The 16,081-nt window shown below is 37.9% G+C and overlaps 1 protein-coding gene across 1 annotated transcript; it reads left to right on the forward strand.

Moving 5' to 3' along the window:
- The first annotated feature begins 89 nt into the window (after positions 1-89).
- Positions 90-10,731, forward strand: vkorc1l1 (vitamin K epoxide reductase complex, subunit 1-like 1). The gene is made up of 3 exons (XM_034233081.1): positions 90-386; positions 3,932-4,041; positions 6,574-10,731. Exons 1-3 carry the CDS (start codon positions 196-198, stop codon positions 6,798-6,800), a joined length of 528 nt encoding a protein of 175 aa, XP_034088972.1. The 5' UTR covers positions 90-195; the 3' UTR covers positions 6,801-10,731.
- The last annotated feature ends 5,350 nt before the right edge of the window (positions 10,732-16,081 follow it).

Genomic DNA, 16,081 nt, shown 5'->3' on the forward strand with positions numbered 1-16,081 from the left:
TGTATGAGCCTACTTTGTGCTTGCATATAAGATGACTCTAATGTGTCCGCATAGAAAGCCTTGCTCAGTATTTATGTTCTGTTTTGTTCCAGCGCACGGCCCGCCCCTCACGGTGTGGCACGTCCTTACGCTTTTCCACGTCGCAGTCCTGTCTCGGGCGAACTCTCTGCGTGTCTCCAGCTAGGCCAGAGAGTGATGGCGGCGCCCGTCCTGAGAGTGTCCACCCCTCGGTGGGAAAGAATAGCTAGGCTTCTCGTTTGCCTATTGGGCATACTGCTGTCTATATATGCATTTCACGTCGAGACAGAAAAGGCTCGGGATCCGAGTTATAAGGCGATGTGCGACGTCAGCATCTCCATCAGCTGTTCGAAAGTGTTCAGCTCAAGGTAATTTGAATTCAGCAAAGAGCGCTCAATGAAGCTGCTGCTATTGTGGCAGCCTGGGAAGGGCTGGTGGTTCACACTGTCAGAGGCTCCCAGCTAGCACCTGCCGGCTGCCCGCTAACGTGCTGCTAATGCTAACTGAAAACTATTAGTGCCGGTGTGCTGCGTGCTGGCTGTTAGTTAAATAGCCTTTCTGGAATAAGTTAACTTTGTGCTTATCATTCAATAAGCATATCATTAGCTTTCTAGCTCAATGAAGCTAACTTTGCTAACCGTCAGCTAACGCAACACATTTGTTAACCTTACACTTGAGCCAGTTAGCTATCAACAGTGAGTCGTCAGCATTGTAAAACTGAATCAATGGGCAAGTTGCTGATGGCTTATTTTAACCGGTCCTACTGGATGCTGTCTGTGTATGAATGGGTAGCACATCTGTAAACGCAACTTTAGCACAAAAGTTGACCACAGCTTGCTCAGACTAACGTTATTGGTGCATGGATGTTGCTGCTGAATGAGTCCATTCATTCCGCAGAACTCTGCTATGATGTTTGCTGGTTAGCTAGCTTAACGTTGTTCATATGGGGCAACTTTTAGACATACTAGCTAGCTCTCGCGTTAGCTGTCACGCTGCTGTCATTAGCTGCCATGCTAATGTCACCGGGCAGCTATCATTCAGTCCGAGGGGTTAAACCCTATACACCGGCTAACTAAAGGGACAGTGCATATAAATGCTCCAGAGGTCAGTGTGGAGGACTGCAAAGGTGGATACCTTAAAGTTCCAGTGCTGCTAACCACCACACCGTTTTACAGATAGCTACATTAGTAAAGCGGCTGCAGGAGTTCTATTTAAGCTATGTGTGCGTTGAAAATAAATCAGATTCGTTAGTCACAAAGATGAGCTTGCAAGCATGTAGAATAACCTCCCTTTAAAGTTAAGATCACAGTTGTTTCATTCAAACAATTATCTGAAGTTACCATACTAGCTTGATTGTGGGCAACTGTAAATGACTCGAGATCCCCACCTATTTAAACAATTTTGAAAGTCTTTGCAGGCCTTGAACTCAAAGACTGGCTGGAATGTAACCTGTTTAAGACCCATTACATAATTGTGGGATAAGTGACTCAATTCACTGTCTGAGTACTAGAGATGCTATAGTTTTTGTCACCTAAAATAAGATGTCAACCATCAGCTCTGACTGAACGTTAACACATATTGAAGAAATGACTGAATGAAGAAAACAAATCTTCCTTGAAGAATCTTAGTTCTAAAGGCGAATAAAGCTCAATATCCAGCAGTCTAATGCCATTAAGGGTTGGAAAGTGAATACCATATTCCTGGAGATGGAGATAATGTGTATTTGTTATATATGTAGAATGGCCTGTTTTGTGCATGCCTCTTAAAGACAAAGCTTTGAAACGCTGACCAGAATCAATCAATAAATTAATCAATACATTGTATTGGTCAGATGTAATCAGATAGGGAAGGTTCTATCCTTCAATCATGCCAGGTCCTTCAATGTTTGCACAGCGATGCTAAGGGATTCATCCCATTTTATTAAAAAACTAAAATAGTCCACAAAAAAGAAACTCTCCAGAAAAGAAACAAAACAATGCCTATAGTGATACATTTAAGAGAAACATATTATATAACATCTTAGATTTAATATTACATTTACAAAAAAAATAACACATTTAAGAATTAGCTTGAAATAATTACATTTCTTTGCAAATAAAACCAGAAAAGCCAGATCCTTCAATTTGTGTATTGTCAATTCTGTAGTGAATATAATGGGATGCATGACTATCTGCATTGTAGCAAACCACAATTCATTATATACAAAGATAATAGACTTCTACAATGTAATACATCAAATGAAATTGCTAATGCACACCAAAAGATGCATACAATTCTTTAAAAACAAACATGGGCATGTGGTTCTGGTGAATAAAAATGAATAAAACAAAGGTCTGTTATTGATCCAGTCTCTTATCTCCATGCTCCTGCAGCACATCCTAAAAATGAGAAATACAAACCTTTCATTCTGAGTGAATTCTAATGTTCACTAAAACATTATATAGTAAGACGAAAATGAAAAGACATTCATGTGTGTTGTATTTAAATAGGTCATTGTTTGTTCATGCTTTTACAAATTATCTACTGAACTTCTATGCTGGAACTGACTTATTGATTAATTTGACATATCTTTCTTAAAGTCATATGGCAGAAAACACTAAGTAAGCAAGATTCCAATTAATTCTTTGCCTGACTGCAATAGGAGTTGTTTTAAGAATTTTGCACAAAATCAAATACACTCTCAAACAGTTTGTAGCACTACACAGATGGAAGACTGTTTCCTATGCATTATGACCACACATACCCATCTTCTCTTTGGATAAGAATGTTGTATTTTCTTTGGATGAAATCCACCTTCTCTTTGTTGCTGTTGCAAATAGAAATGTTGTTATGCAGGACAACATTAAGACCTGATCTGATGGTAGTATTTGAATGTCACCCTTTTAAAACATCACTAATAGAGTTGTTGAAATCAGAGAAACTTATTAAAGTGGCTGCCTCTATGGACTGACAGCCATCACGTGCACCACATCCTCTGGTGAAACAACCAAGCCTTGATTTTGGTAATCAAGCAGCGTCTGAATTTAGGTTTTTTCCTCACCTTCAACTGTGGCAGGTCCAGATTAGATTTGAAGTACTTTATTGATCCCACATTGGGAAATTGTTTTGTTGCAGCCACATATTTACAATACATTGCACATCAAAAATAACAAACATAAACCATAAGTAGATATTTGAATATCTATGAAGTATCTTTAGAAAACACATTATAAAATTCACAGGATAAGTTAAAATACACTGTAATAGACCAACTGACTACTGAACCAAAAAAAGGCACTGAGGTCTTTGAGTTTGGGTACATAATGTACAAATGAGTGACTCTGGGAAACTGCTTCAGACTATTTTTTTACTGTTTTGTAGTAGAGCTGAAATGATACGCTGACATATTATTGACTGTTTTAAAACTCACAAATATGAAGTTTCCTGTTTTTATTTTCTTATATCTGATTAAAATTTGGACTGACATGTAAAGGCATCACTGTGGGCTCAAATAAACTAGGTTGGACATTTCTTTAACCTTTTTATGACCGTATCTACACCAACATATAGGGATGGTGAAATACCAGTGTTGATTAATTAATTGATTGATTGATTGATAACTAATATTTATAAATAAATATGGATCCAAAAAGAACAGAGCAGATTTATCGATCATGAAAATAAATGTTTTTTACAGCTGATTTTCCCTGAACACTTTTATGTACATTTGTATTTGCCTTACATAAGAACTAAATGTTTCTAAAAAGCAAACTTCACCCAGCCAATTTACATTTTAATTTATTTACATATACAGTACAGTACATATTTGGGGTTTGATTGTTCTCGGGTGTGATTCCGTCTCCTTAGTTGGTTGCTTTTTGTCATCCCGAGAAAAGTTGTAACTGCCTTCTCTGCTGATGTTCTTCTGGTTCAGGTGGGGTCGAGGATTTGGACTCCTGGGATCAATCTTTGGAAATGACAGTGCACTGAACCAGCCCAACAGTGTCTACGGGATCGCTTTTTATGCCTTTCAGCTTCTACTAGGTAAGATGTCATTTTATTTAGAGCCCTTTTTTGGTATTGAAAATGTAGGTGACTCAACAATTTGCTTCCCTCTTTTATCGCTGCATTTGCCAAAAATGTCTCGCATGGCACTGACATCATTTTTAGTAGCCATGTATGAATACACATATGTAGTTAAAGACTAAGACTGCAGAGATAACTGCAATGGTGGATTAGAGCCATTATTAGTTTAGAGGGGGGTTTATCCAAAAAGAAAACTCTTGAAAATAATCAAATCTATGATTAAAGTGGTACATTTAGAGGAAAAACCTGAATATTCTCTGATATTAAAAAAAGTAATATCACACAAAAGCACAAATTTAAGGAATAAAAAAAGAGATTAATAACACATACATTTGAGTGAGATTTAACTCGGAAGCATACTAGAAAAACAACTTGAGGAGCTACATGACTTTGTTTCTCAATGTTTGATCAGTGGGGCACATGGTGATATCCTTTATCTGTCCATTGCGTTGGAGTTTCTGATGCTCATAAGCAATCACATCATCCATATCAGCATGTAGTTTTCTTCTGAATGGTGGCCTGCAGATCCGCCTGGCCACCTGGCGCCGGCTCAGAACAAGAGGGCCTTTTAGCTGCAGCAGTTAGCACTCACACAATGGCTGCCCAGTTAAGCCAAACTGTTACACAGGGTCAAGATTTCCATTTTAAAGTCAAGATCAGAAGTCTTATTATTCTTACGGCCATGGAACACCCAATATTTGTCAGTAGAAACAACTCCAGAATCTGCATATTCAAGGTTTAACCTTTGATTAATGCCATTGAACAGCATGGGACAACATTAACAGTTACTGTACACTCAATGTATAAAGACATAGAATAATGCAATAGCTGTGGCTTTTCCAATACATTTTCCTTTCACTGTAAATAAATGTTATGTAGAGAAGAGGGGTTGGCAATATGGACAAAATACCCTCTCACGCTATATGTTTTTTCGTATCACATTATGAAACAATTTCTGGCAAATCAATTGAGAAACTGAACGTTTATATAAAAAAAAATATTGTCTATTTTCTTTGGTACTTAATTAGCTAGTTCCCCCCCCCCCCAAAATGTGTCTTTATTATATATTATATTGTCCAGCCCTAGAAGAAGAGAAGCTAGAGATAAACTCAGAAAGTGCTTATCTTCCATGCTCAAAGTACTCTGCACTACGACAGCTTTATAAATGTCTGCTTGTGATGGATGTTAGCACTTGTGACCCGCTGTAGTAGAAAGGGTACTCAGATATTTAACTTAAGTTAAAGTAGCAATTCCCCCGTGTAGAACGTTTTATAATCATATACTGTATATTGGATTATAGTTATTGATGCATAAATGTATGGATTAAATTGTATTGTTACAGCATTTACACATATATACACTGCTGGCTAATTTACTATGAGATAGTTCACCATCATTTATTTTTGTAAATTATAATTGTTTTGATTATTTTAATCTGCAAAGTAACTGTAGTGAAGCAGAACATACAGAATTTACTCTAGACTGTAGTGAAGTTATAATGCATCATATAACTGAATACTCAATTAAGCCATATATAATCTTTTAAGTACCTCAACATTATACTTAAGTACAGTAATTGAGTAAATGTTCTTAGTAACTTAACACCACTGGGTCTCATTTCATCAGATTCTATCACTAATAATCGGTAAACAATGTGTAAAGCACTAATAATGCCTCTAATTTAGTAACGCCTAATTTCACAATGAGTCATTACAGTGCTCACAGTTTAAAGCTGTCGACCTGTGTGACTCACGCATGTTCATACACTCCAACTACAGACAAACTAGATATTCTACCAGTAATAAAAAACAGGCACTGCAGTTGATATTGAATTTCCTGTTAAAAATATCTAGCCCAATAGTTTCAATTTATGATATTATCCTAATTATCATCTGCTTAAAACTTTTCAAATTGCAAAAACAATTATCTGGAATCTCTTTGTTACCTTTTGTACATACAGATAAAATGATTTCTATTATTATTTTATATTTAGTGAACATCAAATCTTAAGTAATGTAGTTATTAAGTAGCAACATTGTGCCAGTTCCTGTATTTATAAAAACATTTTTTTTAAAAACTACTAGTATAGTGAGCTACAAATCTTTTTTAAGTCACTCTGTTTGGGTATTGATGGTTATCCCGTTTATAAAAATTCACCATTATTAACTTATTTGAAGTGTTTTTTTAACGCAATGAAGGAAAAACTCCTATATCGTTCCATCCCAACCAGGAACCTACTATGTCAGCTTAGGTATGGACCAGCCAAATTGTTACTAATGAAACATCACAAGCTTGGCCTCATGTGACAACAGAATAATAAGACCTGTGTTTAAGCTGAATGTCATCACGAGGTGGCTCGGTACAGAAATAGAAAACTTTCTGAGGCTGTAAGCTCAGTCATCAGGTTACTTGTGTGTTCTAAGGTTATGTCTTTTTTCCCTTTTGTTTCAGTTATTTTGTCTAAGCTTTAGTTTGTGTTTCTTGCCATAGGAATGACTGTGAGTGCAATGGCCGCCCTTATTCTCATGACGACATCCATCTTGTCGGTGGTGGGTTCGCTCTACCTGGGCTACATCCTCTACTTTGTCCTGAAGGACTTCTGCATCATCTGCATCACTACATATGCGCTGAACTTCATTCTCTTTACTCTCAACTACAAGCGACTGGTTTACTTGAACGAAGCCTGGAAGCAGCAGCTGCAGGCCAAGGAGGACTAAAGCTGTGGAGAACGGCAAGACAAGTACGACAAACAAACAAAGAAAAAGTAAAAAAAGAAACGTGACCTCTGAACATTTGACTTGCCACCAGGAGACCTTGCTTCCAAACGATGTTTATTCCGCTGTGTGTTAAAAAAAAATGAAGAAATTTAACTTAAATGTTGGGCCTGTTGCAAACACGGAAGGATTTGTAAGTGAAAGGTGTTTTTGTTTTTTTCTTCTTCCTTGTTTAACATTAAGGGGGCTGGCTGTGTGTGTGCAAGTGTGTGTGTGTGTGTGTGTGCAAGTGTGTGTGTGTGCAAGTGTGCGAGTGTGAGAGATAATGTCAACCCGAGCAAGCAGAAGCAGGAGGCCACAAAACAGATCGATGGAGGACAGCTCTCTTTTGAACAAAAAGGACCACGGGATGGAGGAAAGCGTGACATTAAAGGGGTTTACTTGAAACGGTTAGAAAGGTCCTGTTACTGCACAGCGGATCTGCTCTAAAACTCGGAACCGAGTAAAGGGTCCCAACATTAGAAAAACACTCATTAGGTCATCGTACAGTTTGCATATAAGGTTCAATGGCATGGTGGTGTTGGGGAGCGTGGGGGCAAAAGGATTAACATTTATACAGACTAGTTTCTTTTCATGTTTACACTTTGTAGTATGTTTCTTTTATGAAGAGGACCACTAAAAATAAAACACGGGATAATGTGAGATATTGTGTGTTAGACCAGTCAGATCGGTTTTTTTTGTTGCAATTCTGTAAATAGCTGCTGAGCAATATTCCAGTCTAGATTGTGATTTAATGTCGACACAAACTTTTATTTTTTATGGAAATCCTACCAACAAAACAGGGGAAAACATAAGTCAATCTGGAACAAAAAAGCGATAAAGGTCACAGCGAGGTGGATGTGTTCTCCTGGTCAGGCATGCAGTTCAGAGTTATGTGTATTTCTTTGTTGTACGTGGTCATTATGTCATCTGAAGCCACAAACACACCTCTTTGAAACAGAACTATGGGTTCTTTTCACCAAGTTTGCAAAAAGGCACCCTCACCCCCTTTTATTTTTGTTGGTTAATGTGTGATAAGCATTCCTGACACCCACAGAAGTGGGATCCATAAAGACTTATGTGCCTAAGAGTGTTATGGTGAATTACCGTTTTCTTTTTCGGTGTGGGTGGGGCGGGTTAATGTCATGTTAACACACGTTCTGCTCGTTATTTTACTGTCACAGGTCCAAGGCTTTATTTTTATGATCAGTTTTGTAAATGAAGATACCAGTGAAGTGTTTCTCCCTCCCTATTAGAGTCTCACGAGGTAGCGAAGGCTGCTACACTGTGATTGTCTCCTGAAGTGTAGAGCGGCCTGGTGGCGGAGGCGTCTCTTATCTTTGCTGTTTTAAAAAGGCTCATCTGGCTTTTTGTTCACTGTCCAGCCTGTATACATTTGATGTCAAATTGAACAGTAACGGTGATCTTGCAAAGCTGAGTTACAGTTCATTTGCAGGATGGGAACAAAAACGTTGTCACGATTTATGTTGAAGCAGCAGAAGCGTGAAAAGGAGTACGATTCTGAAATAATTCAACACAGTATGTTAAGCCATATGTTGAGTTTGTGTGATTTCTCTGCTCTTGTAGGAATTCAGAGTTTTCAAAAGACACAGAAGTGGTTGATCTAACATAACAAGGCTTCTACATAGACGGGTCACAGAATGGGGAAAAGAGCAGCCACAGCTGGCAGTGGCTCTGAAAGAAAGAAATCCACAGTTTCGTCAGTTCAGTTAAGTGACAGAATAGGACAATTGTCTCTATCATCTAAAACCCACTGATCAAAAGTCTCCAGACGCATGGTACACTATCTCTGGGCTTTAAGCAAATGTTGGCCATCTGACAATCTTACACGCGCTGTCGATAGATCCAGAGCAGTCGTAATAATTGTGATAATGTGATTCATCTGTGGTGTTAAACCAGCTTGTTCACTCTTTCCATCACTGCTACTTTCCATACACCCTTCCCTTTAACAGAACTCTCCCCGACACTTTATTTTTGGGTCGCTTATTGATGATAGCAACTTACAGGAAGGTAGTGTCAGTGACGTGCTTCCTGTAATACCAGGAGGTCATAGCTTGTCTTTAAAAGTGGAAACGGAGGTGATACTTCCCTCCCCTGCCAGGGTATTGGCAAAGTTAAATTGTTGTCTGTTCATGCATGTTGGAACGTGATTACTACTTATCATAAATAAGTTGTGTAATGTTATTTTAGGCCATCTTCCAAAGCGTAGTATCATATTTCTTCAGGCTGCAGATAAAGGTTTCCTATTTTAATGGATGCTTCCGGCACTTAATCCTTCACAGTGAAGATGATGTATACTGCTCACTATGTCCATGTTTGTCTGTTTCAGTATAACTGATACATTTGATGCAGTTTGGCAGCCTACTAGCTTAGTAACATAAAGGAATACTCCCACCAATTTAGCATACATCCCAATAACATTTATTTAAAATCGATGAAATTTGTTTTATTCCATGTATTCTTCTTCCTTTTCCTTTGCCCAAACAACCCACAATACAACTCGACCGCCAACTGTTTTAGCCGGAGATTTTGGTTTGGCCCAATATGACATCCTCAAATGTCTTCTAAAATATAGGAATGGCTGCCAGAAAGAAACTCTAATGGTTCGCTTTGGAAAATGGGAGGCACTTGCGCTACGTGACATGATTGGTAGTAAACTGGCAAAAACATGCAAGCACTACAGTCCTCTTTAAAAGAAAAAAAGTATAGTCCTCCATAAAATGATTTTAAATGTTGGCCCGTCACTTAAGTCATCTTTAAGATCTCCTTACTACATTATTTCCTGGTCGGGCTAACATTGGGTTCTGTTTCATGTCAACTCAGAATAAGATTTTGGTCTTTAGTCTGGGAAAGCCTGTGCATTCATGTAGAAAGACAAATCTTGTAAGGATCCTCTTGTACAAGTCAAACTGACATTACATGCTTGTTTCTGTGGCTACAACTATGCGTGTCGACCGTAGAACAGGAGGCGGCCGACCATTAGCTTCATGATTCTTGTCATACGCAAGCCTATTACACTAGTTTGTGTGCAGTTACTTAAAAGAAATTGGTCAGGAATTTGGATGATGAGTCAAAAGTTTGAAATCTTTGGCTGGTAACACATGTTGTGTGATGATTTTAAGGTAAAAAATGATCGATTAGTGCGTTTCATGAATATTAGGGCCCTGAGGTATAACTGCCATGTTAGTTGCATCACCAATGCCAACAAAAGTGCCTTCCGTTTGATCACTAGGCCTTGAGCCAAAGACGAGCAACAGTAATAGCCTTGTAAAATAAAGAATGGTAACTGTAAAAAGCATGTATGCTTGCCTTCCTTAAGATTTAATCTGATCAATTGGTAATTCCGAAAGATGTGATTTAAAGTGCAAAAAACTATTCCAAATTTGGCAGACAAAATGCCCCGTCAAATCAATGGTCATTCCCCTTTTTCCTTCCTTAACTCCACTCTGTAATTCTCATCTTTATTTTGTCTAGCTAGGACATGTCTATTTAAACTACATGATTGTAATGTACTTTTTTCATCATTAATAAGGCCCTTTAGCTGTTTAGACTGTTAACATTCTGGGTTACTTTAGTAAAAAAAAGTTGAGGGGGTTGGAGGGCTCGGAATCCATGTGTCAGCATAAAATGTTCATTGAATTTATTTGTGGAGGAAAACTTAATGGGTTTGCTTCTGTATTGCCAAATATGTTTTGAAATGCTGTATTTTCTTACATGGAAAAGTGTTACATGAATGGTAGGAGGGTGTGAAAAAAATAATCTGTTTAAATCCATTTGACCTTAAGGGAAAACTGTGGAAAAGGTTGACATGCGAACATTTTTAATTGTCATTGTCATGTTGAAATGATCTACCATTAAAACATTCCCTCTGAAACTACCTGTCATTTTTAAGTTATTTGAATAAATGCAATTCTGTTAAACAAATTAAGATAAGGTTTGCCAACAGAAAACATAAAACTGAACTTCTGAAACAGGGAAGACGGCTTAAGGGCTCGGATATATGAATATATATAATATGATATATATGAATGAACACCTCACTAAAAGAAAGGCTGAGATCGCCAGAAAGGCCCGATTCCTGAGGAAACTACGAAAAATACAATCAACATGGACTGCAAACTGCAAAATCTTCATCTAGCTTAACGTATCCCCAGAACAAGCCAAAGTGTTAATCATCAGGGAACAGAGGCCTGTACTACGAAGCCGGTTCAACATAACCTGGATATGTTTGAGTTACCCGGTTTACCTAATACAAAACAAACGCGCTCTCGCTAAGCTGTCCTACAACGCTGGTTATTAACTCGTTAACTCAAGCCAGAGTTTCTCTGGACCTTTCTCATTTCTCTAATTTCCCTTCCTCGAATCCTCAGTCCTCCGGTAGTGACCCGGAAATGGATTTCAGTGCGCCATGTTGAAGGACATCTAATTTCTTTAAATGCACTTCGAGGATCGAGCATCGAGGAGGCTCTCTGGTGGAGCTATAATCGAGGATACACTGATGGGTCCTCCGCGCCAGTCCGCGGGTCCTCCGCGGATGTAGGCTATTTCCAGCAACAGTGATGTTTAAAAGAGTCGTGACGCACGGCCGGACTTATCTCAGCCAATGACAGCTCTGCATGCATCCCCTAGATATTATTTTATTAACTGCTTGAATCAGACGCGATATTTACAGGGAGAACAGTCCGTGCAGAAAGCAGAGCAGTGTGTATAATATCTATCACTCAGTATAACAGGCCTACATTACTCTTTTTATTTGTATGCTTTAGTTTAGTAGATATCTACAAAGAAAGAGTCAATATTTTTCTAAAACCATTTAGTGCTTCACATAATAAAACACAGCTGTATCCTGATATATATTATATGCTTTAGGAGCTGTAGGTGCGTGTTGTACAGTGTGTAGGTGCGTGTGGTACAGTGTGTGTATGTGTGATAGTGTTACATTATTATGAGAGTGCTCTCATACTTGTTTGAATCTGAAATTGTATATATTTATATAAATATATATATAAATAATATATGTGTGTGTGTGTCCGCATCTGTAGCCTGTTATTGTCTCATTATACCGCACTGTGAATGAATTAAAAGTAAATATATAAGTCATCATGAACACAGCTGTCCATCAGACAGAGTTTACAAAATAAGGATGTGCAGAATTTTTTTTTGGAAAACTATGAGAATGAAGAAAGGTGATTGAAGATGAGAAATTATTGTAAATGTATGTATAAATGTAAATATGTAACTTGCAGTTGCAAATTAATAATCTTTTTTCTCAAAGTAATGATAAACCTGTGAGTTGGATGTAGAAAAGTCAGAATCTATATAGATGTTTTTTATTTTAAAGAAAATTCAGATTGAACATGGTAAAAAACTGTAAATTATAGTGTCCGTCCCAAAAATATGTTGTACTTATAGTGAAAACTAACCTTGGATGATGGGTTAGTAGACAAAAAGCTTTAGTAATCCAAAGTACAACATATAATAAGTACCCTGTATCAAGATTGATGCAAAACAAGTGATATTTGACCTTTTTAGACAGATTTATCAAAAAAACCCTCTTCTGGGGCTATTTGGGTGGATTTTCCATATCTCTGGCCCCCCTTGTTCGATTTTGACATGTGACATCTCTTCCTGACCGTAAGAGCCAATAGAATCGAAGGGAAATCGCCCCGCACACACTGATATTTGAAAACGGAATTGCAGTTTTATTGCTTATAGATTATCAGAACATTTCAAAGGGGACACAGTCACATTGGATATTAACCTATGGATTAACTACAGCGTCGTTTTTATCGTTGTAATGCCATTGAAGACCAGTTTTTACCAGACAAAGACCTAGGTAAGCCATGTTAGCGTTTTAGGCTACCAGCGCCACATGTTTTGATGTACGTTTTTGTTGATAACGTTGCGAGTTTGTATCTTTCAGTGTTGAGGTGGGCACCGTTAGATTCTGTGTCTTTCCGATCATAAACGATGTGTTGGATGTGCAGCTAGGTTAAGTAATAAGGGAGCTAGGAGTGATTTTCGGTGCAGTAATAGGTTCGCATTTTTCGCTCGGGGCTAATTCAGAGGGTCACTGTTAACATTGTGTGTTTTTTCCCGTTATATGGATATAAAATATTCATAGTTTATTAAATATTAAGGTTCCTTAGACGTTGTTTCCTGCAAATGACGCGATTTCGGCCCCGGAACCGGGTCCGTGGGGCTTAAGAGGATAATCATTGATCAAAAGTAAGTAAGGGGTGGGAATTATAAGCATTTGCTTCCTCTTGCTCCCTTTCGGACACATATGATTTATTATTATTATTATTATTATTATTATTATTATTATTATTATGAATATATATATATACATATTAATATGAACATTTTTGTTGAATATATAAATATTATTATGAATATTTATGTTGAATATATAAATATTATTATGAATATTGATAACATTGTGTATTCTAACAATACGGTATTCTGTTTTTTAATCTGTTCGAAATAAAGATTGAAATGAAAAAAATGAAATTAAGACTGATTAAACTTAAACAATGCTATAATGTTGTTACCGTGGCATTAAAGGATATTAAAGGGAATGCGCTTCAGAAAAAAAACATTACCATTATATGACCAGTAGCGTTTCTGTATGCACAAAAGTGGTGGGGCACAAAAAAACTTAGATGTCTATATATAAGCTTCTGCAGTGAGGTTCGTGGCTGGTGAGGCACTAAATCAAAATATAATATTATTTTCAAAAGCCTCTTTAGTCTGATGCTTCTATTAATTTTAAACAGACAGTTCAACAGAAGGATACCCAAAAGATGTAATTTTATCATTTAAATATTGAATTGTTCTCTCTTAGTAAGATCCCATTTTCAATAAAATTGTGGTCTTACCTTGACTTGAAGATGAAGTCCATTTGCCTATCCTTCTGGACAAAAATCTCTATTACTTTTTTGTAAAAGTCCTCCTTATCTTCTTGTAGTATCAAAAGTCTATCATAAATCTAAATGATGGATTTATGATTCGAAAATTATAAAAGTAGGGTAGACATGTGGATATTATCCGGCTGAACAAAACGTACATTTATCTAACAGCTAAGTTTCCCACAGATCTTATTTTGAGCTATTTTCTAAAATCCTATGGAGAAATCTCATTGCTTTTTTGTGGAGGGAAGCCATGCGCAGCTTACTTCCTGGTTTTAGGACGCGTCACTCTCCTCCTCTTCACCTGCTCTTCACACACCACACTTTTCGCGGCACACGTACTACAGCCAATCAGCTCTGAATTATGTGAGATGACATATGGTGGGGATGGCAGCTCACTGCCCATTATTTTTTGCCACACACATTAAATAGGAAAATACTCTGAGCATGCGCAGTGTACTGTAGTTTTTACAGTCACCGTTCACTTAGACAGTGAGAGGGAGGGGCAGGATCGGGTTTTGTCCCACATGGCTCTAAACAGCTAGGCACACACTGTAGACACTAATTAGAAGAACACATACTAAAACAGCAATGTACAGACGAATCAAATGATTAAACATGATCTTAAAATATATTTTATATATATTTTAATTTATTTTTTGCATTTTGTTGTAATCATTATTTTAATACTTTCTGCTGACACTAATGACCAGTCGCCACTGTATATGACGTTAGACTTGTTTTGGTGATACATTTTCTCCTTTATATCGTTAACTTAAAACGGGTGGGAAAAGGTTTTACCAGGAAGAAATCCTAAATAATTGTAATTGTTTTTAAAACATCGGCAGGTTGTCTCGTGTGGCTAAAATAAGTATTCCAACAACAAACATTTTTAAATGATCCTAAACCCTTTCAAACCTTTAAAAATCTCGCAGGTGAACAAATATATCAAGAACTGAGAAAGATTACCCTGTCAAAATGTGTTTTTCACCTGTTCAAAAGTCATTAACAAAAACATGATAAGGAATTAAATCAGTCGTTTTTTCTCATTTGGCTCTCAGGGCTCCCATACATTTTCTTGATAGACAGCATGATCAACAGAAAGATCTCTTCTTAATACACTTCCAATTATAGTTGCTGGGACAAAATCCACAGCCCTTCCTGTTTTAACTATTTCAAAGTGTATCCAAACAATTAAATAAGGCTTAAGCAGTTACACAAATCAAGTCAATATGTTCCATTTCGTTTTTAGTGTCCTCTTGTTACTGTCCCTCAATCACAGTTTGGCAAGGGAACACTCTCCAGGGAACAAAGCGGAAGTTCACTTTTGAACATATTTGTACACTTTAATTGGAAGAACATTAGGAAATGAATTAATAATAGTTTTATTAACCACCAAAACACAAAACCATACTATTTCCTTAATAATAATAATAATATATTTATTTTGTTAGCGCTTTTACAGGTGCTCAAAGACGCTTTACAGATAGTGAAAAGAAAAGAACAACAAATAAATATATATAGTTAAAGTCAAATAATAATACAATAACAATCACACATTAAAAGCCAGATTGAAGAGGTGAGTTTTTGTAAGTTTTTTGAAGGTGGTGAGGTCAGTGCAGTCAGGGTTGTGGGAGTGAGTTCCAGAGGGAGGAGGCAGCGACGGAGAAGGCTCTGTCCCCCCAGGTCCGGTGATTGATGCCGGTGGGGATGGATAGGAGGTTGGCTTCTGATGAGCGGAGGCAGCGGGAAGGGGTGTGGTGGTGCAGCAGGTCTGTGAGGTCAGGGGGGGGGGGCTGATTGTTGAGGGCTTTGTGATTAATCAGGAGGACTTTGAAGTCGATTCTTTGACGGACGGGGAGCCAGTGGAGGTTCTGGAGGATGGGAGTGATGTGGTCTCGGGAGCGGGTGTGGGTGAGGAGGCGGGCAGCAGAGTTCTGGATATGTTGGAGTTTATTGAGGAGGTTGGATGGTATGCCGTAGAGCAGGGGTGCCCACACTTTTTCAGCTTGGGAGCTACTTTTAAAATGACCAAGCCCAAAATATCTACCTACAGGGCCGCCCCTGCCCAATCTGTGTCGCGAGCGCGGGGTGCTAGTGGACTAAACGGCAGATAAACTGTGTCCGCAAAAGCGCATAATAGTTTTTTTTTCTTCTTTCTTTTCAATGCCATGCTATCTACCCACACTACCTTTGCGATCGACCGGCGATGCAGTAGTCAAGTCGTGATGTGATGAATGCATGAATCAGGGTTTCAGCAGCGGAGGAGAAGAGTGATGGGCGGAGACGGGCAATGTTTTTGAGGTGGAAAAA

This window comes from Gymnodraco acuticeps, unplaced genomic scaffold (genome assembly GCF_902827175.1).
Source record: "Gymnodraco acuticeps unplaced genomic scaffold, fGymAcu1.1, whole genome shotgun sequence".
Taxonomy (NCBI): Eukaryota; Metazoa; Chordata; class Actinopteri; order Perciformes; family Bathydraconidae; genus Gymnodraco; species Gymnodraco acuticeps.